This window comes from Colletes latitarsis, chromosome 4 (assembly GCF_051014445.1).
Source record: "Colletes latitarsis isolate SP2378_abdomen chromosome 4, iyColLati1, whole genome shotgun sequence".
Taxonomy (NCBI): domain Eukaryota; kingdom Metazoa; phylum Arthropoda; class Insecta; order Hymenoptera; family Colletidae; genus Colletes; species Colletes latitarsis.
The window spans coordinates 24,692,305-24,720,149 of record NC_135137.1 but is presented as its reverse complement, the minus strand read 5'-3'; the positions used below and the strand labels follow the sequence as shown (position 1 = coordinate 24,720,149).

General features: G+C 36.2%; 1 protein-coding gene across 1 annotated transcript; it reads left to right on the top strand.

The window, feature by feature from the left end:
• The first annotated feature begins 22,423 nt into the window (after positions 1 to 22,423).
• Positions 22,424 to 23,053, top strand: LOC143341209 (uncharacterized). The gene is made up of 2 exons (XM_076763942.1): positions 22,424 to 22,659; positions 22,744 to 23,053. Exons 1-2 carry the CDS (start codon positions 22,424 to 22,426, stop codon positions 23,051 to 23,053), a joined length of 546 nt encoding a protein of 181 aa, XP_076620057.1.
• The last annotated feature ends 4,792 nt before the right edge of the window (positions 23,054 to 27,845 follow it).

The window sequence follows — 27,845 nt, the reverse complement described above, 5'->3', positions numbered from 1 at the left end:
GATACAAGTGACCAGTACTGCAATCATATCGAAACTATATGAGGGAGCTGCTTAAAATTTCAACTAGTTCTGTGCGTGTTCGTGGTACAGTATACAATCACTGTGATTATTATCAGAAGTCGTGATACACGGTTTTTATACTATCTGTTTGGAGGGCAGCTCCCGGTTAGAAGACTCGGAAATGAAAAGATGTTAACTCACAAACAAGATTTATTAATTATACAAAACATGAATAAACGTCGTAGCCGCGGAAAGGTAAAACATGTCGTCAAAACGTCGAAGAAACAACTGCAAACTCATCGTTGCCAAACAGTCGCGCGTCGGTCCCGACGGGGCAACGACAGGGGCGTATGACTCGATTCGGGTCGCCCCCCGATGTGGAATCTTAACACTTCCCCTCGACGTGCACTAGGCATAAGTGCATAGTCGTATGATGTCCAAAGCGCGGGCTCCTTTGAAATAGAATCCCATGCTTCCCCGGAACGTTCGTCGGCCGTGCTCCTATGGACAACAAAAATTTAATCCGAGCTTTTTCAAACAAGCCCAATGTTTTGATCCTGAGATCCCTTTAGTGAATACGTCAGCGGCCATGTCTTGAGATGGCAGATGCTGAAGTTTCATCCATCCTTCTGCTAGGACTTCTCGCACAAAATGATGTTTGACATCTATGTGCTTGCTCCTGTTGTGAAACACAGGATTTTCTGCCAATTTGATGGTCCCACAATTATCATCAAACATTTGCACGGATGCAAGCTCGTCGAACCCCAACTCGAACATGAAACGTCGAAGGTGGATGGCCTCCTTGGTTGCCTCAGCCAACGCCATGTACTCTGCTTCAGTTGTAGAAAGAGCCACCGTCCTCTGTTTCTTCGATTCCCAGGATATTGGTGATCCGCCTAATACAAAAGCAAATCCGGAGTAAGATCTCCTATCCTGTGAGTCATTGGCCCAATCTACATCGACGAAACCAGTCAAAGGTTCGAGCTTCTTAGAATATCGAAGTCCCACGTCGGACGTACCCTTCAGGTACCGCAGCACGCGTTTTCCGGCGTTCCAATGACTATCGTCATGTCCAGAATTAAACTGGCTGAGATAACTCGCAGCATACGCGATGTCGGGCCTTGAACAAACGGCCAGATACATCAACGAGCCCACTAGCTCTCGATACGGGTATTTCGACGGTCCAGGTGTAAGTTCCTCCTCGATCTTCTTCAATTTGGTGCCCAGGTCGATGGGAGTTTTTACGGGATTACAGTCAACCATGCCGAATCTGGATAACAAGTCGTTGATGTATCCCTTCTGACTGATACTTATCCCATCCTGGTCCTTGCTGAATTCCATTCCTAGGAAGTACTTGACCTTCCCTAGTTTCTTCATCTGAAAACACTTTGACAGATAAGTTTCAAGGTCGTTTACCTTCTTTTGGTTTCGTGTAACGACTAAAATATCGTCCACATAAACGACAACGATGAAAATGTCCTCTCCTTTTCCTGAGTAAAACACGCAGGAATCTGCTGATGACTGAGAAAGCCCATAATGCTTTAATTTTTCGCTCAGCTTTATGTGCCATCGACGTCCCGCTTGTTTCAAGCCATAGATGGACTTCTTAAGCAAGCACACCTTGTCTCCGCTCGCCAGATCGCTCAACATCTGCTTCGCTTTCCTCTGTTTCCGCTATTGGTTCGGATTATTTCTTCCAAGACGTCTTCTTTGAAATCTGGAACCTCCATCAGGACATCTTCTTCCAATTCGCCATTCAGGTAGGCAGTCTCTACGTCGAACTGAAAAATGTCCAAATCATACTGAGCAGCGAGAGATGTTATTAGTCGAATGGAGCCCACGCGCGCGACTGGGGCAAAGGTTTCCGAGAAATCGATGCCGGGTCTTTGTGAAAAACCACGAGCAACGATTCGGGCCTTCCTCCTGGCCAGAGTGCCGTCCGGATGATACTTGTTCGTCAGGACGGTGCGGCTGCCAATCACTTTCCGATCCCTAGGTCGTTGTACGAGTTTCCAGGTGTCGTTCTTCAACATGGAAATGAGTTCCGAAGCCATAGCACGAATCCATTCGCTCATATCGGGTCCGTTTAGCGCTTTCTTCAATGGTACTTCCATCGGAAAAACTTCTTCGGTATCACATACCTCGGCTTTGGTAGCCGTATGGAACAATTTTCGGGGTCTTCCCCTCAAACCCGTCCTTATGATCCACGGACGTCCACGTGCTCGTCTAGGTGTTTCCTCTTGCTTGTCAGTTAAGTCGTCGCCTGAATCGCTAGGACTCACTTCCCCCGATTCAAAGTCGACGATCTCGTCTGGTTCTTGCTGACGAATCTGTCCTCTTTCCTCGTTTGAATCGTCATTCGGGGATAATACTACCTCGAGAAGTCCAGTAGGTTTAGAAGATTTTCCTACGTCTCCGGATGTTGTCGACTTCTCTTGCACATCGACTCTCTTGTCTACAATGGAGTTTTCGTCCATGAAAATAACATCGCGTGTGATGTCGATTTTTCTTTCTTCTGGAACCCACACACGGTAAGCCTTTAAGGTCTCCGAATATCCGACGAATATTCCTCTTCTTGAACGGGGTCTGAGCTTCCCCTGGTTCGGTGTCCTGTCACGAGAATACACGTCGCAACCAAAAATCCGTAGATGACGTACGTCTGGAACTCGCCCTGTCCACTTTTCAAATGGTGTTGTGCCTCCGAGGCTGGCAGACGGGCATCGGTTGCGTATATAATTTGCCGTGTTTGCGGCTTCCCCCCAAAAACAATCTGGTAACGACGATTGCAACAACAGACATCGCGTCATGTCCAAAATCGTCCTATTCTTCCTTTCGGCTAGTCCATTTTGTTCGGGGGTGTAAGTGACGCTGAGTCGTCGCTTAATACCGGCTTCGTTCAAGAACTTGTCAAACGCGGTATTCACGTATTCGCGTCCATTATCGGATTGCAAATACTTAATCCTTTTTCCGGTTACATTCTCGGCATACGTTTTAAAACCTTTAAAACTATCGAAAACTTGATCTTTCGACTTGATCATACGGATCTCACACCATCGAGAAAAGTCGTCAATAAAAGCCACAAAATATGCGGCACCACCGCCATTTGATCTCACGCGAAAAGGGCCGCATACGTCGGAATGAACGATCTCTAATAAACTCGAACTCCGTTCTGATGTCTTTATAAAAGGTAACCGAGACATTTTTCCGCGAATGCATATATCGCACTTTAAATTACCAGATCTTTTAATGTCTATTCCGTGTACTTTACCGTCTCTAGCACACTTCTCGAGATCTTTAAAGTTTAAATGTCCCATCTTCCGATGCCATACCTCAGCTGATGCCACGAACGATCGCTAAATCGGGCTGGTGCGAGTGGCCGTACGACACTGAGGTGCCGATTCCCTTACAATGTAAAAGACCGTTTACGCGAGGTGCCCGTAGAACAGTTTTTCGGTTGCCGTTTACCACCGTCGCCACGTGTTTTTCAAACACGACACTGTAACCTTTATCCGTAATTTTACTCATTGATAATAAATTGCTACGTAAGTCCGTCTCAAAGTAACTATGTCTGTTTTTCCATTTACTACTGTGTTCATAGAAACAGTTCCGCGCGCTGCAACTTCCGTCGATGCACTATTCGCGAGATTTAGTTTTCCGGGAAACATTTTAACCCCATTCGCGAATTTTTCTCGATTTTTGCACATGTGTGCCGTGCGCCCACTGTCTAGGCACCAAGTATCACTTCTATTTTCTTCCACACTGTACGCCTCTTGCGTCTCCAATGAAATAAAGAGGCTGGTTTTCGCCTGCTCGACGTTCTTCGGTAGCTGCTTACACTCGCTCACTTTGTGTCCGAATTTGTGACATCGAAAGCACTTAACTTTTCTTTTATGATCGCTTTTCGATTCACTGTTTCCTCTTGCGTTCGCGCCTGTATATCTATTTGTCCTTTTCGCAAAGAGCGCGTTCGTTACGACACTGCGCTCGTCCTTTTTTCGAGCGTCGCTTTCTTCCACGATTTTTACTCGAAGGTCCTCTGGTGGCGGTAAGTTGTCTCTTGATTCAATTGCGCATCGGAAATTTTCGAAGCTCATTGGTAAACTATAGAGCAACATTATCGACAGTTGGTCTTGATCCAAGATTACCCCCATATAGGTCAATTTATCCAACGTGTCGAAAAAATCCCTGAGGTGATCTCGAATGTCACCATTTGCCTCCATGCGATGCAGCATAAGACGTTTCAGAAGCGTGGCTTTCCGAGCCGGACCTTTTGATTGATACGTCTTTTGTAAACGTAGCCAAACATCCCGAGAAGTAACGCATTCCTTCACCTGCTTTAACTCTTTCGGGCTGATTCCAAGGATGATGTCGGACTTTGCCTTACGATCTTCCTTCTCCCATTTCTTCACCGCTTCGATTGATGCCGCGTTCCCCTCTACAAGTTCCGGCTTTTTCGTTTCGCCGTTGACATAATCCCACATTTTGTTTTTTATTAATAACGATTCCATATGGATCTTCCAAGTATCGTAGTTATCTTTCGTCAAAGACTCGATTTTAACCGACGTCGTTGTCATCTTAGTGAAAAAAAATGTCGCACGAACTCAGGAGACGCACAATCACGACACTCACGTTATTTGCCGATGTTCCACTTCTTTCGATTTCCTATCTGGGCCCATAACCTGTTCGGAGGGCAGCTCCCGGTTAGAAGACTCGGAAATGAAAAGGTGTTAACTCACAAACAAGATTTATTAATTATGCAAAACATGAATAAACGTCGTAGCCGCGGAAAGGTAAAACATGTCGTCAAAACGTCGAAGAAACAACTGCAAACTCATCGTTGCCAAACAGTCGCGCGTCGGTCCCGACGGGGCAACGACAGGGGCGTATGACTCGATTCGGGTCGCCCCCCGATGTGAAATCTTAACACTATCTTGCTCTGTTTTAATTTTATTTTAATTTCATTTCATTTTATTTCGTTTTAATTTTTATTTAATTCCATTTCATTTTATTTTATTTTAATTTTTATTTCATTTAATTTCATTTTATTTCGTTTTAATTTTTATTTCATTTCAATTTCTTGATTTGTTCTTTACTATTTTTCTTTTTTTAATTTTTTTTTGTCTCACAGTTTGATTGATTACAATTATAAAAGTTAATCCGGAGAATATCATTGATATTTTAATTGAAAATTTTAGCTATTCTAGTGATAGGAACAAAACTCCTGCAAATGCTAGAGGTCGAGTTATCTAAAATCATCATAGAATTAATAGATAAATACAAATTGTGGGAATATGCATTCATTGAAACAGAGCAGGAGTTACTGTTTGAAAATTTAACGCAAGAAGATGAAGAGGAAACTATTACTCCTTCAACATCGGAATTAACTGTTCAAGAGTCAGGAACTTCGCCTGACAATGAAGAAGAATCGGAAGGTGAGCAAGACATAGATATCCAATATAAAGAAGAAGTTGTGAATTTTTGGAAAAGTGGGAAACGGAAACGTTTATCATTTCAAACAGTAAGAAATAGATACAGAAAGGTGAAGTCTGTAGGGCATTTATATAGATGGGAGAAACAGGTACATAAAGACGGTACCCGCGTTAATAAATTGGAAATTATTGCAAAGGAAACTTTGAGGAAATTCATAGGAACACGTGATCGAAACATAGCAATCCATGATAATGACATAAGAAGATGGGCATTGCAAGAGAACCAGAAGGTTTCCGGGCATCATACCATTGGCTCTAGAATTTCAAACAAAAATATAATATTGTTTCGAGAAAGACAACAAAATTAATCACGCGCAATTACAATGAGAATTTGTCGATAATAACCGCATCTGCAGAGAATTTTGTTATACATGTTAAAATATATTTTGAATACTTCGAAGAACCATACATTTTTAACATTGATCAAAGCGGGTTTCAACTGGAGCTTCACTATGCAAGAACATTATCATGGAAAGGCGAGAAACAAACAAGTACCCTAATTCAGTCATCAACAGCAGTAACGCACAGCTATACAATCCAACCAACGGTTTCAGCAGATGGGAAATTACTTTCGCCGTTATTTATTGTGTTAAAAAAGGTAAGTGTGCAATTAGGACCACAGGTACAACAAAATGTGTTTAGAGCACCTAATGTTATTGTTCCGTCCGCAATCGATTGGAAGAATCGGGCCGGGTGCAAAAATCAATAGCGAGCACGTGTCGTGGAACATGGTTTCGAAGGATCCAGAACGTTCCACGGCACGCGCGCGCGAGGATTTTTGCACCCGGCTTGAAGAAAAAACGGACGATCGGGAAAAGGCGCGTATAAAGACAGGACCCCGATCGCCCGAGCCAGTATAATCCAGATCCACACGACAACGCGAAAGTAAAATTGAACTAGTTATTTCACTATTAAATTAGTAAATTAACGCGTCGCGACTATACGCATCGAGTCGCGATCTTATAGTTATCATCAGTGCATCGACGTCGGGTAAATTAAATAAAGAACTTTTACGAACATATTCCAAATGTATTAGAAAAGGCCGTGTTAATATTTGATTCCTGGACAGGATATGATGAAGACATGATGCAGAATGCAATTTCGAATGGCAAAACAATAGAATTTTTAAAAATACCGAAGAATACAACTGCATTAATACAACCACTGGATGTGTACGGCTTCCGAATTTGGAAAAATTTTGCGGCAAAACTTTCTCACTTAGCAATACTTTTAAATATCGACATAATTAAGTTGCAATCTTTAATTCACAATCAATTGTTCAGTACGAGATATAAAAATTTATTTAAATACGCATGATATCAATGTGGTTACACCGATGGTTACAACGCCAGAATTTGAAAATCCAGTTGATTTTTGTTTTATGTGTCTAGATACAATGACCTGCTGTTCTTGTAATGACGTCGTTTGTTTAAAATGTTCATGGTGCAAACAGCACTATTGTTTCAAACACTTTTTCGAGAGTTACCATTTTTGTGAAAATTACTGCGACTAATTTCTTAATTAATTTCCACAGCCTTCACGACACAATAATACAACCAGCCCTTTTCAGGGCTCCCAGATATATTATACGTAGGAATATCTCAGGTTCATATTCGGAGTAGTATTTATAACGACGGATGTAACAACTGTAACCAAATTACGATTACTTGGAAATCAGCAAAGGTCGAAAATGAAACAGTTCTTTTCAGAGCTACCTGACGTTCAAAAATCAGAACATAAGATATAACCAACTAATATTTAAAACGACCCTCGTTCAGTAAAGACTCCTTAATAAAAGTATCACACTCATAAACAGGTCCTACAATCGTTAAGCCAAAACCTTACTTACGCTTATACGCTGCCCTTTAGTACGCAGCGCAGCGCAGGCAAACGTTATATCTGTCATTAGACCGAAATTTTTACCATTTTGGGATCAGCCAGCAAAGCATACTATAATATAATTAAACAAAAAGTCATTAGACCATAGCATTTACCGTATTATATGCGATCTGGTACTTCGTACAACACGAAATACGAAAAAAATTACAAATATAAAATTTGTCTTTCTTTATTGTGAAAAAATCAAAATTCCAATTTATCCGTATTTTGTACATGGATGTGTAGTTTCTCTGTACAAATGGAGAAAAAAATCATTAATATCCAACGAGAAAATTAAAAAATGTGCTATTTTTTAACATATTGTTTAAACAAATAAAAGTTTTGCAAATCTCTTTACACTATCAAATTCGCCGTTTAAAAACATAAATTTCATCCATTTGAAGTACACCCCTATCTCTAATAGTTTCCGAGATATTTAACAATGTATGTTTTGAACCCCCAACTTTGAGGGCTGATTTCAACCCCTCAAAGTGAATATTAGCAGCTACAAAAAAATACGTGTCCAATAGATTTATGAGAACTACATAATTGCGAAGTTTCATCAAAATTGGAGATTTACACCTCGGGATGGTCCCTTGTAAGTTGCGAAATTCAGTTCAAATTGTAAACCGCGCAATCCAAGAATATAAGAAATCAAAATACGACGAAAGGCATAAAAATCTACCCAATATAAAGAAGAGGACTTAGTATTAGTGACAATTTTGTAATATCCACCAGGAACAAATCAAAAACTGCTCCCAAAATACAAGGGGCCTTATCAAATTAATGGGGGAGTCTCATGTGAGACTCCAAAAATTCTCCATTTTTTAGAAAGTACATATATATAAGAATGTACTGTTAAATTGTGAGAGATAAATGTCAAGTATTGTGGATTGTAGAACATTTTTTGTGTAGCCCTCGCGGTAATTACCGGAGTTACTGCTTCGGGTGATTACCTTGTACAGCTCGGACATTACTTTTTCGAAAGGTTTACGACAGGGTCAAGAGACATGTGTTGCTTTTAAAAGTCGAAATTTTAGCGTTTGTGCCATCTGAGTGCCATCATTCTTAAAGGAATTCTATATGGAGCTGGGATTGATTAGTATGATCATACAGACTTTAATGCGTTTCTCTCGAAACGTTACTTTCTTAACTGGCGTAGATAAAATCTCAATAACTATACGTTCGATTGCTTTGAAATTTTTACACGTTGTTCCACATACTAATAGTTCTCGCCCATGCCAAAATCAAATTGTTATAATGAGTTTATCATATTTTTTTTTATTAAAAAGCTGCGAAAGAAACGACGAAATTTTGCAATTTTTACTTTAAGCTTTCACCATTTTGTCAATTTGTAACATAAATGAATTATTTTGATATGGACGATAACTGTAAACCTACCGAATAAAAATCTTTTTAATTTTTTTTATTTAGTCAATCTTGAGAGTTGCAATCACCTACGCCAGTGTTTAAACACATGTTTACTGCAAACGTGATAACAACATTAAAAGTTAATAAAAATTAATAAAAAAATTATTTTGAATTCCCAAAGGATAGCTAAGGAAATTGCGAAAATGAATTATAACGTCAGATGTAACATTTCCTCAAAAAAAATTAAGAAAAATGGTTCAATTTCCTATCATTCGCATGAGACTCCCCCCTTAAAACTGTTTTGAAAAAAAAATAGATTCGTTGTGACTGATATAACGGGCTTTAGTTTAACGCAAAAACCATTGAATACTATTCTTTCGTCGGATAAACTTAAGCCATGGATTAGAATAAGTGACGAATAGATTTAAGTATGTACATATGTTCACTATTGACTCTTATTTATGTTATAGTTTTAGTTCATAATTAAATTGTATTAACGTTCGAGGGCGAGCTAGCAATCAGAATGGCTGAATCTGTAGGTGCGAATCGGTAAACGCGAAGTTAACGACTGGCGGCCATTGCCCCCTATCGGCGAATTCGAATTTCGCAAGTGGGAAAAGAATGTGCGTTAGATAAGAAAGTCGTACCTATTCAGTTAACGACAAGGGACTGTCGGAGTATGTGTGTGTGTGATTTTCTAGCCACGAAGAACTGTGTGCTTTATTGCGACTTTTCCATATTATAAATACGAGAGATTATTCTATTTCCTTTTTCTTTTTCATTCTGCACTCTTTTTCAAATATAAGCGTCAGCTTCGAACTCGTGCTCGAACAACCAACACGTGGTCGAATAATTAACACGTGATATAAAGGGTGTTCGGCCACCTAGTACACATAGCCACTCACGAATAACATAATCGCGGTGCGTGTTCATTTAATTGCATAGTGGTTAGTGCCTGAAAGGATTATTTGTGGATACTTGCGGACACTGGACGATCGGGGGGCGTGTATGATCGCGTGTGTATGATTTTTGTGCACAACGTTGTTGGTATTGGAAGTGACATTCACCCTTTCTCTGTGAAAATCTCGTTGGGCGAGTTTTGATATGCCCTTCTAGATTTTCATAAGACAGGTTGAATCTTATTCAACGTAAGGTGTTCGCATTTCCATAAGTGGACAAAAATCTAAGGCTGTCGATAACGTCGGTAAGTAGAATTTTTCATGCTGCGTGAGAACCACTAGCACTGGCCTGCCACAACCTTCCGCATGAACGTAGCTATACGCAGATTGCCATTCTACAGGCGGAACTTTAAACGTTAATAATTTTGTAACGAAGCCTCCATCAACTAATTGGTATTCTTGATTTTCGTCTTATTTTGGCCTCTAGAATCGCACATGTAAATTTTTCCCAGAGGTAGCCGAACACCCAGTATAGTAATTTCGGTTTCATTTCGTTTCATTTCTTTAATGTACATTTCCCAATCTTGTCCTCAACGAGCGAGGAGTTTATTTAGATTGATTCCGATTCCATATACTTTCCTTCGAAAACCCGAAGGTGTTTAAGCGTTACGTTGGGATGCGAGCAATCGCTCACAACCACCTACCATCCTCCCCTACCCTGAACGTAATATTCCAAGCAAACGGGACCGTTCACCGATCGGGGTGAGTTATACGTCATTCGATTCGGCTAATGCAGTACATTATAAATATGTATTTCATTATTTGCGGAAATTCGTTATTTTTGTTTAAACTTGTCGAAAAGTTGCAATAAAAAAGTAAGGTTAAGTATATTTTGAGAGGTTCATACAGCCAATCGACCATTATTTGTCCTATAAAATAAGACCATTACGAAACAGTATTTTTATTTAATTTTAGTTATATAATAATATGACATTGCTCATAATTGTAAGTTAGCATATATGTTAATTTTAAGACATCCGTAGTTGACAAGTAAACCTACGTAAGTATCACTCTCCGATTTTTCTGAAATTTGCATATGTTATTATAATACATGAAAAACTAAGAAGCACGTATTTTTTTTTAACGGAGGAAAAACGTATTTAGGGAGTGAAACGACCCCCCAAAATAGGGGGTAAAATGGAAAAATTGCGATACCTTTGAGAGACCAGTAAAGCGATTTTGATGATTATTGGTATGAAAGTATCTTTTGATAATAACACTAGGTTTACGGACACTCGTTGCGCATATTTTTATTATAATTCGCTACGTTGACAGTTGTATTGAAATGCAGTTTTTTCTTTTAATTAGAGTATACATCCATATCGTTACATCAATTCAATTCAACATAAATTGCTAACAAATAATATTTATGAGTCTTATAACGATAAGTTTAGAATCTGAATGCGTCAAATTGACGCATACCGTAAATCTAGTGATAAAGTGACCAATTTCTTGCTGCAAAAAATCAGTTTTGATCTGATCGAAGTAAAATCTATTAAAACTTCAAGAGGGAAGCTAATTAAAGAACACGTATTTTTTTGTCTTTTTGTTTTTCTTAGTAAATAGGTATCGATGACGGCATGCTTAAGACAACGACATAACGCAGCGTGTCGATTATCGCTTGTCTTCGAAATATAACTATTATTATTCTGTGCGTGTGTTAGTGGTAATATTCATATCCCGATCTAAGAGCAATCTGACACTTATATAAATGTTGGGGGGTAAACAACTCCTAAATTGCCACGCTTGTTTGGCATTGTGCATGAAACACGCGATACGCCGTGTTTTCTTGTGTAGCCTCCGCACGGCCGTATAGTGGGGTGACCGAGATCTGTAGCGGCGCGGCGTAATTGATGGAAAAGAAAATTCACTGCCGTTCAGTATCACTGTCCGCAATGAATCCAAACAATATTATACGGCTTTTGCAACAAGCGTTTGATCAACCGCAGTATGATTTTTAATCTACTGTAAACGACGATGATTCCTGCTGGTAGAACGGGGATGATTCAAGCCCTAAATGTCTTTCTTTCGACCTTGGAAGAATTTTATAAGCTATTTTTCAGATAATGTCATTTTACACAACTATCACATAAATTTGTACCATCGAAATAACGTTATTAAACTGCAATCGCTGATACACAATCAGTTTTCTTCTCCTCGATTTCAAAATCTTATTAAATACTCATGATATAAAAGTGGGTATATAAAAGAGAAACTGTTGGAATTTGATAACCCCGTTGATTTCTGTTTTAAAAATTGTAAAACATCTTGCGGGTTCTACAATGTGTGTGCAGCAATAAGATGAGCTTGGTGCAAAAAATCTTTGTGCATAATACATTTCTTTAAGGAATATCATGTATGCAAAACTTTCAAAAAATGATCTAATCTTCAAATCAGTCATTTTTTAAATAAAGGTAATAATAAAAAAATAAATAAAATAAAAACACAAAAAAATAAAATTAAAACAAGGACAAAAAAATAATAAAATATGTGACTAATGTTTCCATAGTAATTTTTTGCGTACAATGAATGCTGTCACCGAATTTAACAAAATTTCATTTTTTAGCTACATTGTTTAAACAATTTTGTTATAAACAATTACTGTTTTTAACATGTTTAATTCACTTCACATAATTAACAATAAATATCAAAAGTCGATATTACTGTATTTTGAAAGTCGCATGTGGAGTTACTGTCTATTCAAATAATTTGTCGAGTTTTCATCCGCCATATTGAATTTTGAAGATCTGATTTCAAATTCGGATGCAGCGACTTAAAAAACCAATATATTATAAAGATCGAACAGTTAAAAAATATAGTTTCATAAGATCTTCCATGTGCAATGCCAAACGAGCGCGGCAATTTAGGAATCGTTCATAACAAAAAAATAAAGAAACACGTGTTCCTTAATTAGCTTTCCCCTTCAAGTTTTAATAGATACTACTTCGATCAGATCAAAACTGATTTTTTGCAGACAAGAAATTGGTCACTTTAGGAATAGTTCATAGTTAACCCCCCCATTTTCACTCCTCTACCAACATATCTAGGCCGATTTTCGTCTTCTATCGAAAGATACTTTCATATCAAAAATTGTCAAAACCGCTTCACTGGTCTCAAAGATATCGCAATTCTTCCTTTTTGCCCCCCCATTTTGGGGCGTCGTTTCACTACCTAAATATGTTTCACCGCCGTTAAAAAAAAATACGTGTACCTTAGTTTTTTATATATTATAACATATCCAAATTTTAGGAAAATTGGAGAGTGACTCTTCAATAGGTTTACTTGTGAGTTAGGTCTGGGTTAAAAAAATGACTTTTATGAATACATGTTTAACAAATTAGCATCTGACTACCTGGCACTTATAATTTACACCACGAACACAATAACAACAGCCATTTGTTTCTACTAATGAACCTATCAAAATATGTTTAACCTTACGTCTTTACTGTAAGTTTATGACAAATTTAAACAAAAATAACGAATTTCCGCAAATAATGAAATGCATATTAATAATGTACTAAATTAGTCCAATTGAATGACGTATAACTCACCCCAATCGGTGAACGGTTCGTTTGCTAGGAATGTTCTTACGATTTTTCAGGCATTTCCGTTGATTCAATAAAAAAACGTCTCGAACAAAATTTTGTCAGTAATTACTTGTAAAGAAATCGCAATAGCTATAATTGACAACAATTGTTTATTTAATAAAAAAACTTAAGATCATCTCATTTTTTTACGAAACTATATATACATATTTTGGTAATTATTTAGAAAAGGGGGAAGTCTCACCGATTTCGATGATTTTTTAATACATTGTAGAAATCAACATTTTGAACAACTTTTTCCTATAGATATAATCGCCGCTCGGTCTTAGTTTTCGAGATTTTTTTCAAAAAGATTGCCACTACTCCAATGAATTCTGTCTACAATGTACATGTCTGTGACAATGTACATGTCTGTGACTCTGTATGTGTCAGTCCACGATCACCGACTTTTTCTCTTGTTTGGATTAATCGGCATGACAACCAACGACAAATAATGTATAATATGTCAAACTAAATCTAGTTCTGCACTGATATCGTTATTAAACGCATTGCTATCAAAGGTTCGAATATTCCGAAGTATAGAACTCGCTAAATACATTTAGGCTATTTAGCTGAATTCTTCTTCTGTCGACACTATGATTTTAATGAGCGAATAATGAAATTTTCCGAAATAATGGCTGAAATCTTTCCCACTTCTGATAATATCAATAAAGAAAGCTGAAATAGAAAATGAATGCGTGGCCGACCGCCTTACGGCGGCCGGTAAAAGAAAATCTAAAACCCAGATCTAATCCATTATATTAGTTACTAGGTAGAATAGTTAGGTTTAAATAAGGTTTGGGTTAGACTTTTTTATGCCGGTCACCGTTAAACCGCCTCGATGTATCTATAAAAACAATAAACAATCGGCGATTCAACGCTTATACACCCGCTGCCACAGTACGTATAGATAGAATTCATTGTAGTAGCAACGATCTTTTTGAAGAAAAATCACGGAATCTAAGGCCAAGCGGCAGTTATGGTATAGGAAGTTGTTCAAAATGTTGATTTTTACAACATATTCAAAAATCATCGACATCCGCGACACCCCATCTTTTTTAAATAATTACCATATTTTTATGTAATATTTCATCGCAAGTGACTGTTCTTCGCGAGGAAATCCTTTCCGTATTCCTGGAGATTTCCATCATGTCAGATGGATGGCTAAGGCAATTTAAATCGTTAAAATATATTCATTTTATCACGAATTTATATCGAATAATAGCAAAATAATAGGAATTAATGATTTATGTAGCTTGTTAGCCAACTTATGCATTTAAACCTGGGTTAATGCAACCATTTCCGTAAAAGCACAGTAGCAACATTCAAAATTCCTTCAAAATTGATACTCGAGTATCAATCTAATATGCTACAATCAACGCAAATATTAATAGAATAACAATATACAAATTTTGTGGTCACTTACACGAGTGTTGCAGCGTCAGTCGAGCGACGAATTGTGTAGTCCAATTTACTTGAGAAGATATGCGTGGCCGGGAACTTGTGACGTTGCCGATATTTCGACTACCATTTTGCTAATCCTAAAATAAAAATTTATTTCTGAATGTAATTAGCAGATATAGAGAATAGTTATTGAAAGGACAATGACTTTCTTGATTAATATAAGGCAAGGAATGTTACGTACGTTAATAACTTTCAACATAAATGGTGTATAGCGCAAGACGTTCGTTCGCTGATCATCGGACAAGAAAAAGAAATATGCCTATATTCACAAATAAAATCTTTATTGAATCGCGGCACGACGTACGATTCTTGTCTCAGAAAGCACCATAAAACTGTCTTTATTTCGCGGTTATAATGACGTGCTATTCGCTAGCGATCCTCTCTTTATAGAGGTGAGCCCGATCGTCCTTTGGTTATTTCTTCGAGCCGAGTGCAAACATCTTTGGCACGTGTCGTGGAACACTTTCGGAGGTTCTCGATCCTTCGAGAGACATGTTCCGTGACGCGTGCAATCTATCGATTTTACACCCGATGCTGCTTTCCTTTGTGGCTTGCCCATTTTCCAGATCTCCACAAAGAGCTTCTACAATGTAACATAATCAGTTTTTTAAATAATCACATTTCTAATGTGCGTGTACGTTTAATTTAGCAACTATGTAGCTGTATATTATATTACAATTCCTGCCGCATTGTCGAAGACGTCATTACAAAATATATAGCATCTCGCTTAATATTTACTTTCGCATCAGAAGCATTTATAACATACAGTTACTTACAAAATTGGGTATACACCTACAGTGGGTCACAAAATTATTCGTTCAGTCGATAATACGGCAAAGATGAATGAAATAATAAGATAACAAAGGTTCTTTTAAAGCCTTTTGTTTGGATATACACAATTTACAGATCAATGTAAGAAAATCGTAAAATAAAATTTAAAAGTTTTGATTTATAATTGCAGAAAAACGAGTTATAACAAAATTTTTACGTTTTTTTATGTCACAAAATTATTCGCTCATACTACGAACCATCTAAAGCAAATGCAATCTATAAATTTTATAGGCATTTTTTTCTGACTATTGCTGAAAATATGCAGTATAATGTAGAAAGGCAGACAGGAAGCATTAATTTTTATTTATAACTTCCCGTTTTAACACTTCAGTATCATAGGTAAAAAAAGTAAAGAAACAAGTTTGGAAGTTAGAAAAATCATTATTTTTCATTGGAAAAATGGAAAATTTATTAGAGAAATCGGAAAAATTGTTTGCAAGAGTTATTCTACAGTGTGATATGTTATTAAACCATACGAAGAAGAGGGACGAAGGAAACGAAACAGGCCGTTGTAGGAAAAAATTATTAAATTGCTCAGAAGAGCGTTTTGTAGTGAGGAAAATTAAAGAAAATCCAAAAATAAGGACTCTCCGAATAAAGTCGCATCTGCAAAATTTTGCTGAGAAAGGGCGAAAAACAAACGCGGAAGTGAATCCCAAGAACCTGCATAGCACTGTTAAGCACAGGGGTGGTCATATAATGATTTGGGGTTGTATTAGTTATCATGGTGTGGGTAAACTGCAGATTATTACGGATACATTGGACAAAATAATGTATTTAAACATTTTAAAAGAAAATTTAAAGCAAAGTGTTCAAAAGATGGGGATCTTAGACGTCTTCCACTTTCACCAAGCTAACGCAACAATCCAAACATACATCGAGATTAGTGCAAGAATGGTTGTTATACAATTGTCTGAAAGTAATGAAAACTCCACCTCAGTCTCCGGATTTAAATCGTATCGAGATGGTATGGAATATATTATATGTTAAAATACGTAAACACTCAATTACAAATGAAACTGAACTACAAAACAGATTACAAGAGGAATGACAAAAAATTGACAAACAATAATAAATTTAAAAAAACTTGCGGAAGTTATAAAACAGAAGAGGTATCCCACTAAATATTAATTTCGTTAAAATAGTAATTAATATTAAATGAGCGAATAATTTTGTGACGTGAAAAAGCATAAAGATTTATTATAATTTGTATTTTTGCAATTATGAATCAAAAATTTTCAATTTTTTTTTATGATTTTGTTACATTGAACTCTAAGTTGTGTATATCCAAATAAAAAAGCTTTAAAAAATTCTTCGCTGTCTGATTATTTTATTCATCTTTGCCGCATTATCGACTGAGCGAATAATTTTGTGACTCACTGTATATGGTAGTGAAAATTAGCGGGAAAGTGAATTAAATTATGCATATTTGAAAGTGAAAACACAGTATATATTTATTAACACAGTTTAATAGACAATTATCAAAAGAAAAACAAAATAGCGTTAAGTACTTATTTATATTTAACTGAAAATGTAAGATTACTGGTGTTTTATCGAAACAAAATTGAGCATACACATGGCGAATTGTTTAAATTCTGCGTATCTATATAACTTTAATCAGGATATTATTGGCGAAAAGTCTCATTCAATATTTCTTGATATACGGTTGCTAAGAAACCGAAAACAAATGACCATCTGTTAGGTATTTATTTCAGTAATAATATCGAAATGGCTGGCAGAAGAAAAAAAACAGATATTACAAATCATCATCATTTCAGATAGTATAAATTTTATTATAATTTAAATAAAAATAAAATGGACAAATCTCAAATGCCGAATGAAGTAAGAAAATCAGCGAGAAAAAGGTGTTCATACAGAATTTTCTGTGTTTGTGAATCAGTCATATTTATAGTAATTAATATTTTGTAGGATATCCGTTATAATCGATAATCGTTTGTAATCGTCTGGGCATAGATTCAATCAAATTATTTATTATATTTCCCCCTCTTTTTGCCATTCTTCTCGTAAAGCATTTTTTAAATCATTTTTATTTGTAATTTTATATTTTTACGAACAATGTTTCAATTTTTGCCATATATGCTCGATTGGATTTACAGTTACTCACAAAATTGAACGTACACCTAGGTTGGAGGTGAAAATTGACAGGGAAATAAGTAAAAACAGATATATTCAAAAGTAAAAACACAATATATACTTTATTTTCATATTTTAACGGACAATTCTTTTAAACAAATTTTAATAAAACATATTAATCATGTATATTTAACGAAAAATGTAAAAGTACACCTAGTTCATTGTTACAAAATTGAGCGTATAGTTACTGAAGTATTAAAAACCTGAATTTTGTAGAACTTGATATATATTTTTTCGATTTGAAATTTGTGCAGCCGTATCTAGGTCACATTACTACGTTGTGATGTTACATTTGATCATCATTTGTCATTGTTTAATAGTAAGAGTTTGCACTATGGCTTCCAAAAGATCAGAAACCGATATTTTTGTACGAAAAGTTGTAATAAAATAGTACTATGGACGTAAATCGTTAAGGCATAAGGTCAAATAATAGGAAAGACTCATTTTACAGTACAGAAAATGATTGATAATTATAAATACAGTGAAACACTGTATAATAAAGTAAGACGTAAGGGAGGAAGAGAATGAGTGAAACGAATCAGCGGTACATAATGAGACAAAGTAAAATTAATCCCAAAACCAGTATACCAAAATTAACAAAGAATGTGTCTTCAAGAATTAAGCAAACAATTTCTACGGAAACTGTCTTACATTTCGAAGGTGAATCGAGCCAACGTTTGGAATTTGCAAAACAATATGGCAATTGTATTGAAAGTTTTCGGAATAATATAATATTCTCACATGAAGTCAAAATTACCTTATTTAACTCGCATGATAAAATAATTGTTTGGCGAAAACCGAACGAGGAAGTCAATAAAAATAACACAATTCCAACAATCAAGCACGGCGGGAGTGCGATCATTTTTTTGGGGACGTATGGCAGCCAACAGAGTTGGTAATATTGAATTTATCGAAACGACCATGGATAAGTTCAAATACATGTCTCAACATTAAAAAAAAAAAAATTGAAGTCTTCGGCTGAACAATTGCAAATGCCGCTGATATATTACTTCTAACAGGTCAACGAACAAAAGTATAGGTGGCACAGTGGCCTAGTTTGCCGAAAAGCTGGCCAAATGCAATTTTTCAAGTACAAATCAGCTCCTTGCCCGTATGGCATATTTACTGTTACATACCACAGCATCAAATGCCGCTTGAAATGTTAAAACAAATCGATTACTGATGATACAATGAGACACAGTTAAAATCGTACACCACATATGAAAATATGTTTCATTCGAAAAAAGAAGTTTAGGAATGATTTGGAAAAAAAATAAGGCAGACATATATTGTAAATATATCTGTATTTATTGTGTAATAATGACAAAAGAAATGAATATTGCTTAACTTAAAAAAAATAAAGTTACTATAATAAAGTGCAGAAAACATCTCACAGCTAAAACCGTACGCTATTTCTCTCCAGAAATCCCCGAAAAGAAACGAAGAACGTTAAACAAAAGAAGATCACATTGTTTTAGCTTGCTAGTAAATGTGGTATTGCATCGAAGCAAGGAAATAAATCGTAGTAACAGTATAAATGAAGCAGACAACACTGGAGGTCCGAGAAATTGTTGTGAAGTAAGGATTACAAAATATACGATTTCTAGTAAAAGTGATTTAAAAAAAGGCATTGCAAGGTTACATGCCGTAGAATGCAGCAGAGGATATCCTACAAAGTACTAATTTTTAATTTAATTTAAATATAAAATAATATTCTTAATGTGTATGATTTTAGCTGTGAGATGTTTTCTGCACTGTATTATAACAACTTAATTTTTTTTATGTTAGGCAAGATTCACTTATTTTGTCATTATTACACAATAAATACAAATATATTTACATTAATATGTCTGCTTTACTTTTTTCCAAATCATTCCTAAACCTTTTTCTTGAATGAAACATTTTCATTCGTAAAATCGTAAAATTTGATTATTTATATTTAATTGCACTGTGGCAACACGATTTTGATAATCGAATAATAAAATTGTTTGATATTACGGCTGAAATATTTCCAACCGTAAATAGTGACAATTAAATATAAATAACCAAATTTTACGATTTTTTATTTGAACCCGCGTGTACCGACTGCCTCACGGCAACCGGGAATGGAAAATAGCCTAACCTAACCTAATCTAATATTCCTAATCAATGAATTAGGTTAGGTTAGAGTCTAAGGTAATATTCTGGTCGCCTAACGGCGACCAGACCTAAACTTCGATTCAAAATCACTAAAATTAGTTAAATTTGATTTTTCAGCCCACCCGTTATATATGTGTATATGTTGGTGTCCGTCGGTGTGCTGCTGCCTGCAAAACAGTAGAAAAGCGGCGATCGCATACTAACGCGTGAAGTGTAACACAAATGCACACGATCAGGCAGAATTTAATGGATCAGTTCCGACAGTTTTTCGAAAATATCTCGAAAACTAAAGCCGAGCGGCGGTTATATGTATAGGAAAAAGTTATTCAAAATGTTGATTTCTATAACATATTCAAAAATCATTGAAATCGGAAGTACCGTCCGTAATCTAAATAATTACCGTTCATATAAACAAACAAACATATTTAAATTATTTTGTCCTTAAAATATAAGTTATAAATATAAACTTTGTAGTTCAACAACATAGCATACCTTTAAATTTACCTATGTAATTCTCTTGCCAAGATGTCAAACTTTATCCATTCTTTAATACAATGTTAAAAAAATAGTCAAGTTATTCACGGAACTTCACAGCAAGACACGTACCATTCTGCTAAGGAACATCCCAAGTTGTAAGGATATCAAGGATGGTCATAGGCATGTGATCGAATTCAAATATTCGGACACGAAATTCAACGATATAAACTATATTATTTAATATTATTATAACTGTTGTTTGATACATGAGGATGCACAAGAAATCACTTTCAGTAAACACACGCAGGCACCACACGCGTACGCGGCCACGTGCCAAGACGGAAGAAGGCAACAAAACGGGAAACAGACGACGAGTTGTAAACACGCAGCTAATCAAAACAATGTCTTCGCTCATTTGACTAGGCCGGTGATTCTGCCATGTGCCACGCGCAAAATATGAATTTGTATTCCGACAACAATAACTATTTAACATAAAAGAACATAAAAACATAAGCGCTAAAACCGTGACTACTCTCGACCAGCGTTTGATGCAGAATGACTTTCTGCAGTCGAAGTCGAACCTTCTCGATTCCTATCTACATAATATTATACACAAATGAGGTCATCGATAAGGAGGACTCTTTTTCTTACGCACGTTCGAGGAGCAGACCCTCGAATGCATTTTGGTTTAAATCTAAACACTTTGCTCCTCAATGCCAACGATCCTAGCCTCAACACTTCTATCGACGCCAACGATAACGCTTCCCCGGTCCACACACATACGGTGGTGGACATAATTATTCGCACACCATGCAATTCGGTATTATAGCGGACAAAAGGGTGAAAAACTAAAGGGCGGTGAGCTGCTTCTTTCGTAAAAGTTTTTATTCGACTGCTAGCAGAAGTCACTCCCCTCTCTTTCCGAAATCGACACCTCTTATCTCTCAAACCTAAATATCCGTCGCCCAACTGCGGCGATTACCCCAACGATCGCTTACAGTATAAAAACTGTTAAAAACTATTGGAAAAATTGTTTATATCACTTCTTTTTTGTGAGAACAAAATTAATAAAATAAAAAACATATAATTAATAAAAATCTGTTTTATCATCGTCTGATACCTGCACGAAAGTATTGACACACATTTGAAAATCTTTATTTATCCGCATTTTTTTGGAAACATAGTGTTAGTTTCTTGTTTAAACAAATAAAGTCGATCCCAGCAGTCATTTCAATCGTTGTCTGCAAATCTGATTGTTCCATACGAAGAAACACAACACGTGAATATTTCGTTCTCAGTTTATGATAGGTCCGCGACGTAAAGCTATTTTTGAAAAAAGATATTTTGGTAATTATTTAGATTAGGGTACACCTCATCAATTTCGATGATTTTGAAATATGTTGTAGAAATATACATTTTGAACAACTTTTTCCTATACATGTTACTCCCGCTCGCGCTTAGTTTCTGAGATATTTGTAAAAAACTAGTGCTATTACATATTGAATTCTGCCCAGACGTGAAAACTCGTGGCCACGTATACGCTCAACGTATACACTGCCGATGCGTAGACTTTCTTCTGTTTTCATTCTTTTTTTTTCTCCTTACAATTAGTGCAGTACGCGTCACGAGGTAAAGAAGCACGCACAATTAACTCGTCCAAAGAATCACTTTTATAACATTATTTTCGCGTATAGTGTTACAGTACGTATAACTATAATGAAATTATACGAGTTTTTACATATTTGTGATGACTATGAGAAATTAATAGATTTTTTAATTGAGCGGAAGGTAACTATGAATTTCTAAATATTTGTTGCGACTACGGAATATTAATAGATATTTAATTGAATAAAAGGTAATTCATGGAAGCATGGTTTGCACAAAATGTCAGAAGGAAATGGCATTTAATCGTAAGAAATTAATGTTTAAATGTCGGAATACATTTTTTACGAAGAATAGTAGTAAAAAACGCGTGAAAAAAGAATGCGTAGTACAAATTAGTGCGTTACATAATACGTGGTTCCAACATGCACGCATACCAATTCAGATCATCTGCAGATTTATAGCTTACCACATAATGCTACGGCCACCCCGGCAAACATTTTTAATGAAAGAACTGGGTGTATCTACAACGACAGTTGTTGATTGGGCGAGCTTTTGCAGAGAATTGTGTGTTTTATGGACTGAAAAATATTCAGTTCAAATAGAAGGCGAAAATCAAATTGTCGAAGTCGATGAAGCAAAAATTGGCAAACAGAAATATAATAAAGGTCGTCTTATGAGTGGACAGTGGATATTTGGAGGCTTCGATCGTACCAGTAAACAATTTTTTATTGAGCCGGTTCCAGACCGAAGTAGCGAAACGTTACTTTCCGTTATACAACGAAAAATTAAGCCGGGGACAACAATCATTTCGGACTGTTGGAAGGCATATGACTGTTTGAATCACAAAGGCTATAAGCATTTAACGGTGAACCACAAAATGAACTTTGTGGATCCAAATAGCGGTGCTCATACCCAAAATATAGAGCGAACATGGCGGGAAACACGGGCGAATATTCCCCGCTATGGAATACGCACCTACCATTATATTGGGTACATAGCAGAGTTTCTCTTTCGACGAAAATTCAATTTTAACGATCATCTTGTTGCGTTTTTTAATATAATGGCGGACGTGTTTCCCATTAATGAATCAACCGGTGCTTAACATGTACACCCCTAATGCAATAATATCTATGAAATATTTAATAAAATTCGAAACTTAATCTAATTAATGCAATATTCAATTTTCCCACTACATATTACCGAGTGTTAACCACGCGCCCAAAGCGACGCATTAGCACGGAATCGTCGCTCATCTACTGTTTTCGTAAACGGTCGGTGTGCCCAGCAAACGACGTACATACCGGTTAAACTGAAACGTTCAAATTAACCAATTTCTGATCTGTCGAACTTGTTTTGCGAAAATGCTGCCTTTAGAAAACCTCAAAATTGACACGCGTAAGCGGGGGAGGGGCGGAGCATAATAATCTAATCCAGACCTAACCTAATCTATCTCGAAGTACATTTAGAAACATAGATTAAGTTAGGTCAAGGTCTGATTCGTCAAGGAGGGGGTGCAGGTGTCAATTTTGAATTTTTATCGTCCTTTATAACATATCTTAGTTTCATCGAAAACAAAGAATCAAAACAGAAGAAAGTCTACGCATCGGCAGTGTATACGTTGAGCGTATACGTGGCCACGAGTTTTCACGTCTGGGCAGAATTCAATATGTAATAGCACTAGTTTTTTGCAAATATCTCACCAACTAAGCGCGAGCGGGGGTAATATGTATAGGAAAAAGTTGTTCAAAATGAATATTTCTACAACATATTTCAAAATCATCGAAATCGATGAGGTGTACCCTAATCTAAATAATTACCGATATTTTTTCAATTGTTGGTAATAACCATTTACATTTTCGTATAATAAATTTAGAATTTCACTTTTTCCTTTCGTTCTCAATAGCTCAGTCGGTCATAAACTCGGTCTTCCGAAGGGTACGTCGAAAACGGGACTTCGACCCTAGAGCAGAAAAAACCAGAGGAAGGCCGCGACGATTTAAGTTACTCATCGGTAGATAAAATATTAATTCATGGACCTTCTATGGCAAAAAATACTATTACACCCATAGGGTGTTTTACAGAAGAGATATTAGAATCGTGCCATAGAATATGTAAATTATTTTATAAGGAGTTATAGCCAAAAATTTCTAGGAAGGAAGCCAATGAAGACATTTTTAATAGATTATTGCTACATTCAGATCCACTATTAACACTTTCGGACACAATTCCAAAAAAAATAAAGAAACAGATTCCTACCAAAATTCTAAACATATAATGTGATAGTGAACATATGCGTCAGAATCCGAATCTGTCTGAAAATAAAGGTTGTAATCAGTAAAATAGGAGATTCCATTTCAAAGTTTAGTCATTAATTTCAATTTTAATTATAATATTACCATTTTTGTCAACATATTCGAACGTCCTGACCTTGTTTTTTGAAATTTTGCTTTTAGATTCATAATCAACGAACTCAAAAGCTCAAAGATACCAATTCTCAGGCCATTACGATACTTTTGTAACATTTCCGTCCGCCATTTTGTTTTTCGAAATTTTTACTTTAGATTCGTAATCAGCGACCTCGAAAACCTTAGAATAACAATCCTCCTACAAATCATAAGATACCTTCATATTTTGGCCAGCTTTTCGACAAAATGGACCACTATGCGTTATGTTGTCGAGGAATGAACTCTACAACGTACCAAAATTATTGAAAACCCCTCCAGAATTATTGAATTGAGCAATTATGACTGGAATTAAAGTCAAAATTGGGTGATTGCTGATTTAGCAGTAAATCAGACGAAAAAACTAAAATTTAAGAAATATGGGGAAATATTCTGAGTTTAACAATAAAAAAACTATCGAGTCGATGCTTAGACGTTTAAAAGCAGTTAAGCTGCGTCTCCACTGCGTCGGCACAGCACGGAATTTGCCGTTCGCCACTGCCATTCAGCATAGCGCCTCGACTCAAGCGGCACCGGCCGGGCCGTGCCACTGCTGTGCACGGCTACGTGCCAAAGCCATTTCGTTTTCATTTCATCAATAGAGAAACGTAAAATCTCTTTCGTAAACGGTGCTGATTATTCTCATTATAAAAAACTGTCTATTCTATAAAAAATTAAGATTACCTTAATTTTGTTAGTAAAATTGTATTTTTTTTTTCATAAATAGATGCATCTTTGTATCCTCTTAAAAAAAGTGTCACAGGTCTTAGGCCGAAAATTGAATAGTTCAGGAGTTATTAATTTTGTCCCGAACTCCATAATACATACAGGGTGTTCGGCCACCTCTGGGAAAAATTTTAATAGGAGATTCTAGAGGCCAAAATAAGACGAAAATCAAGAATACCAATTTGTTGATAGAAGAATCGTTAAAAAGTTATTAACGTTTAAAGTTCCGCCTGTACAGAATTTTTTTCTCGAAAATGCGTAGGATTTTGGGGGTATGTCTATTCACCAAAAATGGTTGTAATTGGCTCCCGCAACTGAAAATAATTTTTCCAGATCGATTTGAAATTTTTTGCTTTCGCCGAAAAATTTCAGCACCTACCCGATTTTTTTCTTGAAAGTGGGTAGGATTCCGGAGGTATGTGTAATGACCAAAAATGATCGTAATCGATCCCTGCATCCAAAAATAATTTTTTCAGAATGATTTGAAATTTTTTATTTTAGTTTTTTAATAACTTTTTAACGAAGCCTCAGTCAAGAAATTGATACTTTTGATTTTCGTTTTATTTTGTCCTTTAGAATCTTCCATTAAAATTTTTCCCAGGGGTGGCCGAACATCCTCTATAGTCCGGGCTACGATATGGCGAGGTCGAAAACTCGAGTAGGTGTCAATGTTTATATGTTTCAGTTCCCGGAACAAGTGAATTGATAGAAATACGAGTAGCTAAGGTCTTTAGACCATGGTCAAGGTTTGATTTGGTCAGGTCAGAAATTAATTTGTTTTTAAATTTAAGCAACTACAATTTCTTGTCGATTAGATACTGATTACCTTCAATACGAAACATTTTTTTGTCAGATCATCGAAAGGGGCTGGAAAATCGTGGGGTCTAGTTCATGTGCCTCACCCTGTATAATAATAGATGAACTGTCCAAAAATTATTGTAATTGACCCCCGCAACCGAGAATAATGTTTCCAGAACGATTTGAAATTTTTTTTTTCATCATAAAATTTCACACATTCTCGAATTATTTTCTAGAAAGTGACTAGGATTTCGGGGGTATGTGTAATGACCAAAAATGATTGTAATTGACCCCCGCAACCGAAAATAATTTTTCCAGAACGATTTGAAATTTTTTAATTTAATTGTGAATAACCTTTTAACGAGGGCTCAGTCAAGAAATTGATATTCTTGATTTTCGTCTTATTTCGGCCTCTGGAATCATCAATTAAAATTTTTCCCAGGAGTAGCCGAACACCCTGTATAATTGATTTCAAAAATATATTTAATGAAAAAATTCAAATAAATGTAGGATTAAAATGGTAAAATCTATTCCCTTAATAGAAATGCGCAAATAGATTACAATGAACGTGTAACTCGTAGAAACGGGGGAAAACACACACACACACACTCAATACAAATAACTTTCGCAAACGTAACGTGGTACACAACTTGAAATAACCGCAATCGTAATGTAAAATATAAAATATTCGTAATTGTATCGTATCGTATCGTATCGTAATCACAACGTTCACCCGTAACGAACTGCCGTCAAAAATCCCTCTCGCCTTCCGTACGCCTGCTTTTATCCTTTTTCTCCTCGAACACTTGCCGGTTTCACGTCCGGCAAAGCTTCGAGAACGATCTCATCGTTTCGCATCGATGATCCGTAACCATAGTTTACGCACTCATACAATCGATCATTTATTCAATCAGAGTCGACACATTCATGTAATTCGATCATTCCAGAACGTTCTTGACGTTTCGCATTTACCTCTTGCCAGTTCCTCATCCGATATTACTTCCCGAATGTTCTCATCGTTTATAAACATTCCGTCTCTAAGCCCGACGCACTCATACATTCACCCATTCAATCATTTAATCAGGGCCGACACATTCAGTCCGTTCAACTATTCACCGCGATCGATGCGATACGACGAAGAACGCTCTTCTCCTACATAAACGTTAATTTTTTATTCTTTAACCCTATATTCTATGTATTCCAGTAATTAATTCGATTTTTTCAAACATTCTCGATAAACTGACAAAAAAATTTTCCAATAAAAGTTACTCAGTACTCATGTGACAACAAATGGTAAACGAAAAAATTGGCAAAAATCTTTTTATTCAATAAAGAATTAAGATGACCTTAATTTTTGTAATAAAATTGTATCTTTATATCTCGATGATGGTTTTGGAACGAAATTGACATGATACACTCTGCATTTTTTTATTTGTTTTCTGGGAATACAGCAGTAACAAAAGTTAACTGCCGGTCATGGTACAATCTCTTTTGATGGTTACCGACATCGTGCCGATCGATTCGTCGGCATGCCATTCGGCTTTTCAAGTCATGCTATCCGAGACGATGCAGGTCTTGAGATTGTTTGGCTTTGCTGATAAGTGCTTAGGGTGCCGATCGGCCGTGCTAGATGACAAATGCCGACGCAATGGAGACGCAATTTTTGCATTACCGATCGGCCGTCCCAAATGGCAAAAGCCGACCCAGTGGGGACGCGGCTTTATAGATGCACAAAATTACGTAACAAGATATTAAAATTACGTTTAAGTTTCTGATTTTTATATAATCTAATATCTGTACGTTTAATTTTGTGACGATGAAATAAAAGTATTTTTACCGTTAGAGTTAAATATAGATAAATAGTTCATTTTTGTTTAAATTTTGTCAAGGAATTAACTGCTAAAATATCCAAATAAAGTATGTATTCTG

What these genes read in the sequence shown, in the direction of transcription:
- LOC143341209 (XM_076763942.1), top strand. Translation starts at nt 22,424, where the DNA reads ATGCTACGGCCACCCCGGCAAACATTTTTAATGAAAGAACTGGGTGTA. An exon ending in ATATTTGGAGGCTTCGATCG is followed by an intron (nt 22,660 to 22,743) that starts TACCAGTAAACA and finishes AAAAATTAAGCC; the next exon opens with GGGGACAACAATCATTTCGG.